Source organism: Hesperophylax consimilis, chromosome 17 (assembly GCF_061612785.1).
Source record: "Hesperophylax consimilis isolate HC1 chromosome 17, BYU_Hcon_1.0, whole genome shotgun sequence".
Taxonomy (NCBI): Eukaryota; Metazoa; Arthropoda; class Insecta; order Trichoptera; family Limnephilidae; genus Hesperophylax; species Hesperophylax consimilis.
This window is the reverse complement of record NC_142852.1, coordinates 33,582,415-33,600,084: the sequence shown is the minus strand read 5'-3', so window position 1 is coordinate 33,600,084 and position 17,670 is coordinate 33,582,415. Positions and strand designations below refer to the sequence as shown.

Genomic DNA, 17,670 nt, shown 5'->3' with positions numbered 1-17,670 from the left:
ATCGATGTTTCTCCCGATCGTGACGGCGACGATTCAAACTCAAATGAAGCCGCGAACATGGTGGCAGCGCTCGTTGAGAACCTCGAACCCACCATCATCGAAAGCGAGGACTCCAACAGCTCCACCATCCCCGAGGTTTCGGGCTCCCGCGACCTCCCGCTCGACGATGAAGAGACCGAACCACCCTCCAAGTTTGCCAAGATCGAACTTCCCACGCGAAATGACAACACGGACGAGGACAACGACGGACAGACCTGCTCCATATGTCTCCAGGGCTGGACCGCGTCCGGCAAGCACCGCCTCTCCGCGCTCAAGTGCGGACACCTCTTTGGACATTCGTGCATCTATCGCTGGTTCAAGCAGACCACCACGAACAACCGCTGCTGTCCGTCTTGCAAGATGCCCGCCTGCTACAAAGACATACGCTTTATCTACGCCAAAAAAATCGCCGTCATTGACAACTCAAATGAAATGGAGCTTCACACGGCCATGTTGATTCAGCAGAAATTCTATTCTAATCAGATCACCAAGTTAGAACGTGAAATCGTGCAGCTGAAACAAGCAGTCGTTCAAACTGTTTCCGCTCCTAAATCGTGGATGTACGCCCTACGCTCCAATTTAGAAGTTAACAATTTAATTATTTTTTTATTTATTTATTTATTTATTTATACTGGATTCTCACAGATGATCACACTTGCATGAGAACAATCGACTTACAAAAACTCAGTTATTGTACAATTCCAAAAATCTACAGTTAAATAAAGATACAAAAAATTAAATACAGATACATACAATTAAATACAGATACATACAATTAGAAAACAAAAACATCAAAAAATAAAAATAAAATACACAATCATATCGACGGGTTCCGGGCTAATTGTATTAAAGCGACACTCTGGGCGATATAGACTTTTATATATATTTGGAATCAACGAATTTTTCTGCGTCGTTTGAGCTGTGTTTGGTGACAATCGGAGCACTTTTTTGTTGCTTAATACAACCACATTTTTGGGCCCATTTTGAACTGCAATGTATGAAGCAACACAAAATATTGACAAATTTAGGAATTGTGTACTTAAGCTCACTACCAAATACCAGACAATCGTTTAAACTTTTTTTCCTGGAGCTATAATTTACAGGCAACGTACGTTAAAGCACTTAGCCTGACCTTATAAATATATAGAAATGTCGCTTCATACAATTAGCCTCTTTGTTAAATTCTTATCCAGTGTCGCTTAATACAACTAGCTTTACCTTATAAATATACAAGAATGTCGTTTAATACATTTAGCCTCATTGTCAAATTCATACCCAGTGTCGGTCCATACATTTAGCTATCGACTCACACTACAATAGAAAATTCTGTTGGACACACAACGGTATGGGCGCCTTCAAAGTGACCGACAATTTGTCAGCTAGCTAGAAAGGATCCAGGACCCTATCAGGTTGAAGGCCTTACACATAAAGACGAGAATTATGAGGAATTGTCCGAAAAATATTTCAAGGGAAACTTTGTCAGTAAAATAAGCAAGATTCGTGTAGAAACATTCAAGAAATCTACGCCAAACGTGATGGTCGTCAAATATAGCATGCAAGATGATGTAAAAGAAGAGTACATACAAATTTATGCAAAACTGAAACAACTCAATGCAAAATATAAATCAAAGCCTATCACAAAAGCAAAATATAATGAGCTGAAAAAGCTATGTGACACTGATGCTATCCCAAGAATATTTCATTTAGAATATATCAACCTACCATCCAGCAATACTGGCAAAGATACACTGATCGATACTGATATTGAAGACGAAACAGACCTGCCAAATTAAGCAATTTTCATTATGTCTGATGGGAAAATAACAAGTGTTAAGAAGAATAAAAAAATATAGAAGAAAATAAGTAAAGAAATGAAAACCAAAGAAACGCTCGTAAATATTTTCATTTTTATTGTGATTATTTTTAAAATAAATTATTTTCGTTTGGTTCTATAGAACCTTTTTGTAATTAAAGAGATTTTTCTTATGTTTTTTAAAAAGTAGGTACAGTTCTTAAATACTTAAATGTTAATGTTTAGAAATGAAGTAGAATGAGAATAATTATTTCAGGTAATAAGACTGTAGGCTATGTGATAAAAAGTTTGTTTAACTTCTGATTCCTATACAATTGTGATAAAAACTTTAGTTGTTACCTTGGTAAGCTAAGAAGTTACTGCTGCTCCTAGGTGATTGTCATTTTAAATAAAAAACTTATCTTTGAACAATTTATATTGTGTGTTTTATTTCTCATTTCATTATTATTAACAAGATAGGTACACCCTATGTATGTAGGTACCTTTTAATTTTTCAATGTTTTAACCGCCAATTTCTACAAACTTCATTTTTCAAGTATGATTACAAACAATTTATTAAAAAAATATCAGTCGCATAAACTAATTAGCCATACATTAATAAGTTGATATGGTATTTAAATCAATTAGCTTAGGTTTGAAATATGACCAACTCTTTGATTAAAGCACTTAGCTTAGAGCCATTATTTGCATGCCTAGGCGGTTAAGTCATTTAGCTTGTAACAAGAAATAATAAACCTAGGCGGTTTAGTCATTTAGCCTAGAATAAGAAACAATAATCATAGGCGGTTAAGTCATTTAGCCTGGAACAAAAAAAAGTTAAATATAGGTCATTTTGTATTAAGCGACATTTATCTTCGTTGAAAATAGGAATATTAGAAAAAAAAATGAATCCGAATATGTTATAAAAACAGTAATATCCTTCTTTTTAAAAAAATAATGCGATTTGCTAAAGTTTTATTTTTTTTTCTAAAAATCGAAACTTTAAACTGCTCTTGTGTAAAGTTTAAAAAATGTCGGTTAATACAAATAGCCCGGAACCCGTCCATATACATATTATCAAGTATGACCGTACATGCATACAGTCATTAATATGATTATAACAAATGTTACGTTTAACCTGACAGTAAAATGAAAATAAATAAGTTATTAATATTTTTCGCAAAACATCAAAATAATACTGTGTAATTATATGATGTGTGATGTTTAATTATATGATATTTAGTGTAGTGTATAATTATATGATATTAGTGTAATGTATAATTATATGACATTTGGCTTAAAATATAATTTCGTTTTATATTGAAAGTATTCCAAACAGTTTTTCGTGACATCTACAGATTTCCAAAAAATTCCAGAGCAGGTTTTGCAAGTCGACGATTCATTTGCATTACGTTCCAGAGTTGAAGATATTTTTAGTATAGCCCTGGTGTAAGATCACCATTTAGATTTGAAACGTTGCTTGAAATGACTTTAGCAGTGTTTGGTGACCATATCTGGACAGTTAGGTTCCTCTTGTCCATATTCTTCTCTTCCCCACTACTTTCAGCCGTATAGCATACCGTGATTGGGGATGATATAGTTTTACTGGCTCTGGCATCAAAATAATAAAAGGATGAACAAAGTGTATTTAAAGAATGAGTTAATGATGAATGTAAGTAAGTCTAAAGTAATGGTGTTTGAAAGAGAGAGTACGAAAACAGTGTGCAATTTAGTAAATACTTGGAGCAGGTGGTTGAATTTGTTTTTGGGGCGAGAGAGAGAGATGGAACGGCTGATAGAGATATTGAAAGAAAGGTAAATACAGGTCTGAAATGGAGTACTGAACGCGGTTGGCTAGATATAAATAAACTCACAGCCCTGTACTTAATCCTTTATATCGCTTCAGATTCACTACCTTGTACTTAATCGTAAACTCAGAAACGTCAAATTGGCAACCTTGCCGATTGATTAGTGTTACCAACTCATTTCTATAGAGCTATATCTAGCTCTAAATCAAGATCATCAGCTCCCAAAAACCCATTCCATAAAAGGATCATTTAGTATTTAAATCTTTTGTAATACTCCTCGTAGGATTCGAAAATAGGTAATTATTTAGCTTACTGCCGCAATTTAAGGCACAGCTCATGGAAAATACATTTCGTTTCAACCTATTACTACAAGAAAAAACTATTTACATTTATTATTAGTTTAGGTTAAGTAAGTAATTATATGCGTATTTAGATTGAACGTCAAAACCATACAAAGAAAATTCAAAATGGGGGCAAAGAGATCGTTTTAAAAGGAAAATTTTGAACTTTGATTGAAAATATGGAATTTTAATGCATCTCTTAACATATCGTAAGAACTAGCACTGACAAAATCTTCACCAATGTTAACATCATGTCAATTAAACAACTTTATTCTAAAACTATACTCATTTACATTCATAAGTACAAAACCTAAGAAATAACAACAAACACGTAAAATAGAAACACTAGATCTCATGCTCAAAAACTTATCCAACAAATAACTACTAATACAACTTTTGGGCAAAAAAGCTTCTTATATCGTAGTATTAAACTCTACAGTAAAATACCACTCTCACTCAAAAACCTTAACATTATAACATTTAAATCTTAAATAAAAAGCTGGATACTTAATATAGGGAGATCTGAAATAGAAAATATACTGATATCAAACACAAACTAAAACCGAATCTACAAAACTGAACTATACAAAAAACACTATCTACAAAAAAATTATACTACATAATATTATGTTCATAATTAAATTCATATTATGTTACTTTGTTGTAATGTTAATTTCTTATAATTAAATTATAATATGTAAATGAAATCCTCAGCACGGGAGATCCCAGTGAGGATATCATTATCTCTAAATGTTAATAAAAAAAGAAGACAATAAATCATTATTATTATCTCTCGACGTTAATTGTCGTTTCTTTTTAAAACGATCTCTTTGCCCCCATTTTGGATTTTCTTTGTTTAAATAACGAAGTGTAATTTCCGTAATATTAGAAGTTTGTCGGTTAGTGAAATATTTACCTTGCTTTATTCTCTAGCCCTGAAATGTCCGTTTTCTCCTTTTTAGCTCTTTTTCAGGTTTCATCCAGTTTCATCTAGCTTTAGTTTAAATCGAGTGGGCAACACTGCGATTCGCACAGAAACTCAAAATATGCTCAAAATCGGTCAAACCGCTGAAACTGAAGCAATGGACAAAACATAGTTGAATTTATCGTGTATTTTTAACAAAGTCGTCCGATTAAACTAAACAACTAAATCCGTAAGTACTAAAGCTCTAATTTATGTAGCTTTTAGTGTAAATTGTGACTGATTTATCTCAAACTGTATCCCGCCCTGTCCGTTTGAAATTTGACATTTCGTATATTATTTGTATGGTACAAAAACAAGGATATGCAGTTTTCAATGTATTTTTCGATCAATAATGCATCTGGCAGTCCCATTGCGACTCTGGAACCTGGAACAGATCGAGTCGCGTATTACAGGCATTCAGGTAATTGATATAGACCAAAACCCGAACATTTTTACGAAGACACCAATATAGTAATAATTTATTGTAAATATGCTAAAAATTAAAGATGCGGAAACTAACAAGCTGTTGTTTTTATGGTAAACTTGTCGAATTCCGCTGCATGCAAAGAATTAAAAAAAAAACAACACTTGATTTCAACTTAAATATATAAAATGAATGGAATCAACTATTATGTCGGAGGTTTAAGTAAACAAAAATAGGTTTAGTTTGGGTTATTTTAATAATTTGTGCGTATTTCCTAACCTTCAAACCTAACTTTAAGAAAAAATTGAACTTTAATGCATCTTTTACCATCTCTCGCCACTTAAATACTTATTTCTTGTTGTAATTAAGTTGAAACCATGTGCTATTCACTATAATCTATCTTATTACTAACTATAACCAGACAAACTATTATCAACTTATGGCTAACAGACTACATCCACCGGTTCATCCATCATTAATACAAAACTATATATACAATGAATTTGACCAATGAAGGTGATGCTGCGTTAGAATGTACATATTATTATTATGATGTAATGAGCAGGCAGCATTCTGCTGATGCGCTCATATCTGATTTGACAGTAATTGAGTTGTTTTAAGTTTGAACTAAGTCCTTTCTTCTCTCCAAATGTGAATCCAATAGAGCTTTGAATTGATTTATATTTGTTGCATCGATGACATGTTGTGGGAGTTTGTTCCAAGCATCCACTACTCTATTTGCAAGGAAGTGTTTTCTAGGATTAGATGCAAAAGGTGTCCACGGAGATTTATATTTTTATTAGTAGTGAAGATTTCTTGGATGCTAGGGCAACTGTAATGTCCAGATAAAAGTCTCGATCAAGTCACCCCTTTCTCTTCTTTCTTGTAAGGTTGGTAATCTTAGTTCCTTGAGTCTATCTTCGTATCGTAGATCTTTCAGAGCTCTTGGTATTTTGTCTCTGTACTCTCTCTAACAGATTTATATCCTTTGCGAAGTAAGGACTCCATATTTGGAAAGCATATTCCAGGAGAGGTCGCACATATGTTTTATATATTTTTAACATCATGTCCGGTGTTAGGTCAAGGAAGGTTTTCCTGATTAGATATGTTAGTGAATTTGCTCTTTTCACAATTCCAGCGATGTGTGGTTCCCATTTCAAGTCCTGTGATATGGTAACTCCTAAGTCTTGTTGTAATAAGTTATAATTAATAATTATATTTATTTATAATTGCCCTCACCTTGAATACGCTAGTGTTATTTGGTCTCCTTTCTATGCTGTCCACATTTGTCACATAGAATCCGTACAACATCGCTTCCTACGAGGAATCGCTTGGAGGTTGGGTCTTGAAAGAGGAGAGTACTCATATGATGAAGTTGATCAAACTTTAAACATTTCTTCTTTGGAGAAACGTAGAAGGGACACTGATCTGATTTGCATATTTAAGATTATCAATGGTATTACAGACTCACCTGCTTTGTTGCAACTTATCCAATTCAACATCCCTTCCCGTAGACTCCGAAATAATGAATTGCTGTTCGTCAATCAACATTCTACCAATTATGGATACCATTCTCCTTTGTCCAGAATGTCGAGACTTGTCAACTCACTGTCAAGTCAAAGCATTGAATTTTGTGGTATATGCCTAAATGACTTTCGACAGTCAATACGCAATGTCTAATTTCTAATGCCCTTTGAACCATCTTCATGCTTTGACTTATCATTATCTCCCATTCTTACTTTTATATTATTATTGTCATTGTTATTGTCTTCGCTCCTCATTTATATATGCTCTCCTTTCACTGTCATCTCTGTTTATAAAACTTATTCGTGTAATTAATATGTTGTTAATGGACTATTTGTCCGTAAATAAATAAATAAATAAGTAATGTCACTGCTTTTAGAGGTGTTCCATTAAGTTTGTAGGCAAGTGTAGGGTTAGTTTTTCCAACACGAATGAACAAATGAACACAAATTGCTTTGATATTTTTAATAATATTGCAATAATTATTTTTCAGATAGAAAATTAGTCGCTTTGAACAGTTTGACATAACACGATGGAAGATGAAGACGCCCTCTCGCAATCGGAGGCGTCTGCAAGCACCAATCATATTCCCGATGAAATCTCCTTCCACAGACTCCCGGAGCTCGATGAGGCCGGAGCAGCGGCTGCACTTCACACTTCCGACGACGGAGCCAGCATCGCGCCGTCATCGCTAGGTGATGAAGCCAACTTACCGCGGGATTCCAACCACCGCGGCGGCAGCCCGCCCGGCGGGGGCCAACATCGCATACACCTGGCAGCACCCTCCCAATTTGGAGCGTCTGTGAGCAACCGTCAGGTTCCTCGTGAAATCTCCTTCCAAACACTCATGGAGTGGGCTGAGGCCGAAACCGCGGCTGCACTTCACAGTCCCAACGATGGAACCAGCACCGCGCAGTCATCGCTAGGCGATGAAGCCAACCTCCCGCTGTATCCGATACACCGCGGCGGCAGCCCGCCAGTTCCCAGCCACCGCCGCATCCTCGAGGCAGTCCGAGCGCGGCCGTATGATCACAACGAGTACATGGCCAGCCTTGGCGAAGGCTTCGACGCCAGATTCGTCAACATCGTCGAAGAGATCAACCGGATGCTTGCGAATAACCCCAATCGACTCGACATCGATGTTTCTCCCGATCGTGACGGCGACGATTCAAACTCAAATGAAGCCGCGAACATGGTGGCAGCGCTCGTTGAGAACCTCGAACCCATCATCATCGAAAGCGAGGACTCCAACAGCTCCACCATCCCCGAGGTTTCGGGCTCCCGCGACCTCCCGCTCGACGATGAAGAGACCGAACCACCCTCCAAGTTTGCCAAGATCGAACTTCCCACGCGAAATGACGACACGGACGAGGACAACGACGGACAGACCTGCTCCATCTGTCTCGAGGGCTGGACCGCGTCCGGCGAGCACCGCCTCTCCGCGCTCAAGTGCGGACACCTCTTTGGACATTCGTGCATCGATCGCTGGCTCAAGCAGACCACCAGGAACAACCGCTGCTGTCCGTCTTGCAAGACGCGCGCCTGCAACAAAGACATACGCTTTATCTACGCCAAAAGAATCGCCGTCGTTGACAACTCCGAGATAGAATGTTTAAAAACTCAGTTAGAAACGACAAAATCAGAAAAAAACAGAATTGAAATGGAGCTTCACAAGGCCATGTCGAGTCAGCAGTTATTCTTTAATAAAATCACCAAGTTAGAACGTGAAATCGTGCAGCTGAAACAAGCAGTCGTTCAAACTGTTTCCGCTCCTAAATCGTGGAAGTACGCCCTACGCTCCAATTTAGAAGTCTGCAAAGATGCTTCTTGCCGCGTGATCGCGTACAACAGCCGCAGCAAAGAGCTGTACATATCGCAGATGAGCACCAATTGCTTGTTTCAGGGTTACGCCATGCGCAAACTCAGCTGTCACGATTGGAAACTTGGCAAACTCGTCCATCTGCATCCCAAGCTGATACGGGACGCGTCATATTCTGAAGACAACGATCTCTTAGTCACCGTAGGCTTGGATAAAACCGTGAAACTGATTCAAGGTACGAATGAAACAATCACCACGACGATCTCAGCAGAAATGCCTCTCTGGTCGTGCTGTTGGGACGATTCAAACCAGAATCGCTTCTACGTCGGAGGTGTTGGTGGTATTGTACTTGAATACGATATTCGTCAACCGCGTGCTTGTATCATGAGAATAGCGCCAGATAACGACATGTCTCCCGTCGCTTCATTAGCGCACGCGCCATGCGGGGTGCTCGCGTGTCATCTGAACTCATTTCGCGCGCACTACAAGCGCGGTAGCTCTTATGAATCGCGCACGATGCCGATAGACGGGTCGTTGCTGTGCGTCCGTCGTAACAAACATACGGAAGACATTCTAGTTTCTTCACGACCTAGCGGAAATTACCAGAGGAGTCGTCACATGCTGTGCAAGCTTTCGATGTCGGACGATTTCGATTTCGAAGTTACGAAGAAGTTCGAAGCTTCGAATGTGCAGTCATTGATGGCCCGTTCCGCTATTTACTCCATCGGGGACGAGTCTTTTGTGGCAGCCCATAGCGAGTCAGATAAAGCAGTGTGCGTCTGGTCGGCAAATAGTGGACGTCGAAATCTTCTCGCCGCCAGCGATAATGTGGTGGATATTCTCCCGATAACGCGCAACGACTGCGGAGATCTGACGCACCTTGTGACTCTTTCGCAGTCCAAGATACGCATCTATGAAGCTATCGCCGAAGAATGATTGTTTCTTTGTCAACTTTTGAAAGGGTTTAATGACAAAATGGAACACAATTGAAAAGTGATAAAAAAATCATGAAAAGTGATTTAATGTCATGCAAAGCGATAAAACGACACGAAAAGTGATTTCTCTTTTCATGAGGTTATATCGCTTTATATGACAAAAAACTGTCTTACTTAACCTATACCGGTTCCTCATAGAATAAAGAATAACACAAGAAGTGCCTTGTGGGCGTATTACTTGATCTAAATATAAGCCCTATTTGGGCCTGTATTTCCATACAAAACTGTGTTTCCCCATGATTACGAAATTCAAGTGGGATTGCGATATACAATTTCAAGTGGCGAGAGAGACAGAGCGCGTGCTAAATGCTCTAGAACCAAAAGGTACTAAGTCAGTGGCGAAGTTTGTTTTCTTCTTCATTCTATGCGGTTACCTTTGAAAGAATATTGTTTTGAATTGTTGCATTTATAAAATTTTGAAAATCATTTTTTTAACAGTGAAAAGAGAGACTGGCCATGAATCGTCACAACGATTGTCGCCAACAGCGTTTACCACATACCAAACGGACAACTTTCATTGCCTTGCTGCTTTGTTTGTCCGTTTGGTCAGTTTGGCTGTAACAAACATGTTACGTTTCTCTTTGTTTTTATTATCTATGCGCGGCACTGTATGGACTCTGGAGATCAATTTCGGCAGCCTGTGTGGGGCCTAGGAGTCGTAGAAATATTTGATGTAAATAACTATGTCTGTACGTATGTAGTTGTACTGTTATAAGCATCTTTTCAATGGATCTCGGAGCCCAGCTGTCTAAAACCAGCATCTCCAATTGGGGTGGGTTGTTTACTCAAGGAAGAGAATGAAAGAACTGTTGTAGACTGAAGGTGGGGGAAGTGGATGACTATTCAGATCAGGGGCTCTATTCCTGAATCGAGGGCGCTCGTAATCGCCGTCGAAAGTACGTACGTTGGTCGTCGTTGCTATTCCCGAAATTGGTCGAAGGTACATACTTCGACGCCAAACGTCAAAAGTCACTCCACACAACAACTACTGGGTATAACCAGTAGAAACAGGGCAGCGAGTGGTAGGTTGTTGGCGTTTCTATGGAATTGGCTGTCAAAATCTAGTCTAGCTGTCAATTTTTGTTTTACCGCGCGGATTCCGCAAATGTAAAAGTGGGTGAAAATTTCCCACTTACTAAGTCTTTATCGGAGCTTACAAGCTCAATTAAGAGTTGCTTTTGGCAATTTGTAATATGTCCCGCAGCCATTTCTGTTTTGAATAACGATTTGTTGTCTGTTTGACAGTCACACCATAGAAATCCCAAAAACATCAGGAACATAGACAATATTCACAGGGGTGCCAATATAATCATCTCTTCTACCAACTTCGACCGTTCGACGCTCAAGAATACGTAAAATTGAAACATTCGAAAAAGTTAGTCGCTACGACTAGTAGTTTTTCACTCGAAGACGGCGCATACGAAAACGATTGATCGTTTAACTCCAGAATCGCAGGCCTGGTCAAACACGGCTAAAGCCATTTCGAACAATGTTTAAATTATACTATTTATTATTTTAAAACAAATTTATCATAAAAAATTTAGTTACGCATGCCGGGATTTGAACCTGCGACCTCCGGTTTGCTAGTCTAGAGCCTTACTCCTCCGCAAAGGAGACCGTCACTTTCAACGAGGCGATGCTGGGAGTGTCTATCATCACGCCGTTTCTCCGCATGGGTAGGCAGAGAGGACAGACCTCCAAACTGGTCATTATATAATCCTTGCTTCATTCGTAAATCATCTCATTTGCATCCTTATGTTATTCTAATTCTCGACACGGCCCGACTCAAAGTATTTGGTTTACTTCATCGTGCCATATTGTCTTCCTGACTTTTATCGTTCATATTTGCGACATATATTCTCATTACACGTCTTCGTTCGTTCGCTCTACGCGCCCAATCCATCCAAGCGTGCCTGTCTTAATCTTAATCATGTCAAACGGAATGAGTGAGATTAAGGACGGGTTGTTTCGGAGAATTTGAACAATTCATCAAATTTCAACGTTCATTTTCGGGGTCTGTGAAAGTCCTATGCGAGTTCTGTTAACCTCTCAGACAAAGACTTTTATTTACTATGTGTTCCTTTGAGAACTGTCAAAACGTGATAATTTTTGTGTTATTTACGAGTTTTGCTAAAAGCTTCATAACTCACGTTTTGGGAAATGTAACCTCATTCTAAAAAATGTTTTGGAAAGATTATGAAATTCACTATCGTATTGTTTTGTTATACGTAAATATTTGCGTTTCTAAATATACATTTTCTGAAAACGTCAAAAATATGTAAAAATCGCTGACCATTATTTCAAAGCTGTGAAAAATGTACTTTTTTCTGAGTATCATAAAGAAATAACACTTTATATATTGAAGAAATATAATTAAAAACTATTAGTCACCTCAAAATATTAACCGTCCAAACTAAAATATTTTTAATAAATTATTTAAAAACGCAATAAATTATGAACGAACAAGATGACAGATTCAATCGACTCAGATAATGCACCTCTAAATTCCATAGATATTTTTGAATGCAGACGCGTAGCGTTATTCATTATCGATACTCTGTTTTTTAAATCATGGCAATCCGTATACTAGTGATGGAAATAAATCGATTTTTGTAAAATCTCGCGCGTTTACGTGAAAAGACGTACTAATGTCTTGACCGCTATTATCATATTTACGTCTTTTGACGTTCTAATGTTCCGAGTGGTTAATATATCATTATGGGTTATTGGCTTGACAGAACTGAAATAAAAACAGAACTTGAAAAAATCTTTCGCGGAACTGGAAAATGAACGTTTAAATTTGATGAATTGTTCAAATTCTCCGAAACAACCCGTTCTAAGAGAGCGAAGATTTGAGTATACTCGTAGTCGCTCATCAGTACAATTTTCATCCTGCAGAACAAGTCTGCGGAATTGCGCTTGTACCAGTCATAATAATATTTAATCATTCCAAAATAAAGACAAACATTCCTGGATTACGAATAACGTTAATCAATTTAATTAATAATTATTATATTTTGATGATTTGTATAGCGCCGTTTTTTAAATAATTTCCGTAAGGGTCTATATCATCTTTTGAGATGCTGCTTTTTGAGAGAGGAAACACAGACATCGGAAAATCGTGTCACAGCCAAGAAAAAGTCATTATCGTGTGATAAATTTGGACGCGCATTTGGCCGAAGGAATCAATGACGCTACTTCCTCAGAGCATCTTCAATTTAAATACTGGTAGAATATGAACAGAAATCCTACCTGATGCCAGTGCTCTAAAGATTGGAATCCGTTTATTTAAAAAGGGGAAACTATCAAGTAGTTTGGGGCTCCAGACCATAGGTGGCTGTCAAACTGCATTTGTGTACTATTGAACCCATAAAGCCTGGTGGGGTAACCATATCCTTGGACCAATCAACTGACTAACTGGTAATTTGAAATTTTCGGACTTTACTATAAGTTATAATATACCAAGATAATTAATTAGAATTTTTACCCAACTGCTCCCAACAATCTGGAGCCAGTGAGACTATGGCATCCCCAATTGGGGTACATTGTGAGGCTGAAGGTAGAGGAGATGGGAAGAGGAAGGTGCGGGAATACTTGACTATTCAGATTTGGTCACCAAACACAACTAAAGCATGGATTGCTAGTCGAGAGGCTTACCCCTCGACCATGGAGGCCGGAATCGTTTGATTGCCTTACGTTAATTTTCAAATTACCATCTTTAGAATGTTGTGTTTGTTCTGTCGGTATTTCCAATGAATGCGCTTCGTAGCATCCTCGTTCCCTACTGACGCATTCATCTCTTCATTACCTCAGAATGACCCTCCTCACTGCACCTCCAAAAATGACATACGCTCTAAGTGAAAATATTTTCATCACAGCACCAGAATTGTTAGTTTTATTTAATCATAATTTTTGGTTTATTTAGTTATACAGGGTGTATCGGCACTAACCCGACAAACTTTAACCAGCTATTCCTTAGCACATTTGGAGTAAAAAATGTTATGGGCACTTTGCTGTCCGGTAACATGTTTTTTTCAATTAAAAACGAAAAAATTAAAAATTTCCACACTACATCACTGTCATTGGCATTGCTTTTCGTGTTCAACAGCTGTTATAAGCAAGTATGTCGAAAAGCGTTTTCGCTCTTTCGCACACACTAAATAATAATAGTTAAAAATGAGACGAATGGTGCCGTGCCATTTCGTTGTGATCGTAAAAGCGCAAAAGGTACGTACGTATATTATTCAACGAAACTCGAATAAAATATTGCCAGATGGGTTTTCAAACTTTGAAAAAGGATAAAACAGTGGTGACATGTGGTGAAAATATGAATAGTAAATTTTTTATTTAAAAAAAATGTTACCGGACAGCAAAGTGCCCATAACATTTTTTACTCCAAATGTGCTAAGGAATAGCTGGTTAAAGTTTGTCGGGTACGTGCCGATACACCCTGTATAAAAATTAGGTTAATAATCGATATGAATAATTATGGCAAATTAGAACAGAACTACATATTCTATTCTAATAATTTTATTGGTGGCTTGATCAAGTAAAAATGATGAATTATACAGGCATGAATCTCACGTATTACCTTGGCTAGACAAGGTTCTAACTGACAGTTTTTTCAGAGCAATCTGTATTTCAGGCTTCCATTAATTTCGCAAGGTTCTAACATCACTTTGAACCCTTTACAATTGCCATTTAGTTTATGTCTTGTTACGAGGCGCATTGTAAATCGTCACTTTGGTTCGATGGGGTTCCGACTTCGCCTTACCTCGTCCTGAGGTTTCAAAGTTTTGTAAAGAACTTTAATTTAACACACTTTGAAGGAATATATTTAAATAGGACGTGGTCCCATATTGGAATGGCATAAGGGAAATGTATTTAGACCGGTCGGTGACCGAGTTGACATCGCGCTTGGGTCCCACCCAGGCGTAGTGTGTTCAATTCCTCGGCTGGCTAAGTCCTCCATCACAACACAAGCAACATTTTCAGCTTACTGTGGTGGTAGTAGGAGATTTTCACATATTGTCAGGTTATTCGTAACCTGGGAATGTTTGTCTTTCTTTTAAAAATAATTAAAAACAAATAACCTTATGCAATGAATTATTATGTCTTAGCTGGTTGCATATAGGTTCTATCTGCATGTTTAGGTATGTTGTGAAATGCCAAGTAAACGTCCTATAAAATAAAACACTTCACACGAGATGGAAAGATTATGAGATGTCTCCAACTTCTTCCTCCATTCATTACTGTATACCACAATGTTTCTGTTAAAAAACTACATTACATCCACTTTTATTAGACACCATTCTCTAAACCTAAATCAAAGTACCAATCATTCCTCGCGTCAATCGCTTCAATGACCTAACAATTGATATTGATCTATTTCGTGCCACTTTAAATACTCTAAAATTTAAACCTATTAGAAAATAGACGGGTGTAGTTTCAGCAGTTGAAATTCTCTTAATATGTGATATCGTCCGTGTATAATTCTGTTAATATAGCGTAATATTGGTACGTGAAATTCACGCCTGTCTGACTTCATTCTAACACCAATTACTTTGTAAATTTAATGTTGTCTTCGTTACTTAATGACTATCTGTTGTCTTTATAACTGTGTAAATTATGAATAAGATTAAGGCGATGCACTACGTCGTGTAATATTTTAAATCGAGCCGCTATCAATAACACCCCTTACGTAGATGGCGATAAGGTTTAAATTCCCGCTTAACACCATCCGCCTGTTTTGATTAATGCACGAAAAAAACATGGCCAAAAAGCACCTTTTATTTTATTTTATGGATGTTCAGGCATAAATATTAAATTTTTTTCCGATCATTTTATAAATAACTTAATTTGCCACATTATACAATTAAATCATAACCGAAAATGGGTTCGTAAGTAGGAGATTTTGAACTTTAAAGCAGTTTTTATAGGCCTTATACATTATTTTTTTCTGGGCTTATAAAAAGACTTATCCAAAAAAATACTCGATTATTTCAAAGGCCAAGATGTATTCTACTCGCATTATTTAATTAAAGCATCTGAAACATTTCTAGGCGACCAAATTTTCAAACCAAAAACACATGATTTTGCATTACTACGTAGTGCATCGCCTTAAGCGAGGGACGCTCGATGGTATTTGCAGAAGAAGGAATTGTTCAAATTGAAGGCTAGTGATCTGCTGAGAGAAAATCGGTTGAAATACAGTTGAACTTTGTTATAGCGATCACGGAAATAGCGAGTTCACGTCTATAAAGAGAGATTACACAACAATGTTATAGTTCAGGCTTATCTTTATATAATTGTTGACTGTTATAACGGGGTTGATTCACTGATATACCGTGCAAATAATTTATGAAGTGGTACCTCGACATACGAGTTTAATTCGTTCCGCAACCTTGCTCGTATCTTGAATTACTCGTATATCGATGCAGATTTCCCCATACAAAACAATTAGACTACCATTAATCCGTTCCAACCCCCAAAATGTCACCCAAGTTATTTTTGTTACGTGGCTTTGAATAATAAAAACGTATTTATAAATGACAAATATTTACTGTACAAAAACAAAAAAGAGAATGTAAATAAATAAATTAGATATCCTTACTGGTCTTTGCCTTTTTCGCTACATTTTTCTCGCTTTCACCTGTAGGCCGTTTAGAAAAAAACATGTCCAAGGAGGTTTGTTTCTTCCTCCCTCTCGGAATGTTCCAGCAAGCAAGTGGGACGTATAAAATTGAAAATCGGGCCGCAAGAATTGGTTTGTGACAAGTAAAATTTTACAGCGGAAAAGCATAACAATGCGCCAAGCTAGTTATTTACGACAAGTGAGATTTTACAAGCGGTACGGTACGTACAAGCTAGTGATAAGTTAGACAATTTAGTGATATTTATCTTGAACCAGGCGATGATTAATTATTTATTTTGAATTTTTTTCAGATTTTATTAATGAATTCCAGTATAAATATTTGAGGCAAACTAGAAAGAATGTGCATGCTAGTAAAAAAGATAACAATACTTTTATAAAATATGGACATCCGGTCGTATATGACCGTCAAACGCTGGAGGGGTTAAAACGATATAAACGCTTGACATTTTCTTGTGCATTTATTTGTCATTCCATTGTATGCATTTATTTTATCAATTCTATGCTTGTTCGTTATCGATTATTTTTCAAAATAATCCTTTTTTGGATATCGTCAAACTAGATAAATTAAACCATGTTATTTCGCATTTAAAAATGTTGTAATATATATTCTTAAGTTCGTCTTACGGTCGCTGTATCCAATCTCCGCTTAGCGAAGTTAAATGTCACATCTTAAGGATAAACGTAGCGTACATTATAATCTACGCGCGTTCATAGATGGTGTTAATTTAATTATTTTATGAAAATACACTTTTTGCAAGTTCTAACTAACTAACTAACTAACAATCACTCCGTTTCTCTGCAGAAGTAGGCAGAGAGGACGGACCGCCAAACAACTCGGTCTTGGCACACACTCCTTACCTCATTCACATTCATACATACTCTTTTATTATTCTGACTCCTGACATGGCTGGACTCGAGTATCTGATTCACTTGATCGTGCCATGTCTTCCTCGGGCGTCCCCGGCTTCAGTTACAGTTCTGCTTTAAAATATTAAGACAAATTATTTGATCATTGAAGACAATATTAGCGATTCCTAAACGAAATAATATTGATATCAATCTGAAAAAGATACGGTCACATCTAGGACTCGAACCCAGGACCCTTGCCTTGCCGGGACACTGCTCTACCACTGAGCTAATGTGACCCTATCTCCTTCGGTCATATCTGTCTATGAAAGCTTAGGGGGTATTTCACTATGTCGGGATAAATATCTGACTAGCTATCCGTTGGCTGGCTTTAAATATCAGAATAACTTCGTTATTCAACGGCGACCGTTTCACCATTGTTTCGAGCTTCCGGATAGATAAC

The 17,670-nt window shown here is 37.4% G+C and overlaps 1 protein-coding gene across 1 annotated transcript; it reads left to right on the top strand.

The window, feature by feature from the left end:
• Window positions 1-8,018: 8,018 nt before the first annotated feature.
• Window positions 8,019-10,458, top strand: LOC149416463 (E3 ubiquitin-protein ligase rfwd3.S-like). Its single transcript, XM_089641710.1, has one exon. The coding sequence runs from the start codon at window positions 8,085-8,087 to the stop codon at window positions 9,645-9,647; it is 1,563 nt and encodes a 520-aa protein (XP_089497836.1). The 5' UTR covers window positions 8,019-8,084; the 3' UTR covers window positions 9,648-10,458.
• Window positions 10,459-17,670: the final 7,212 nt, after the last annotated feature.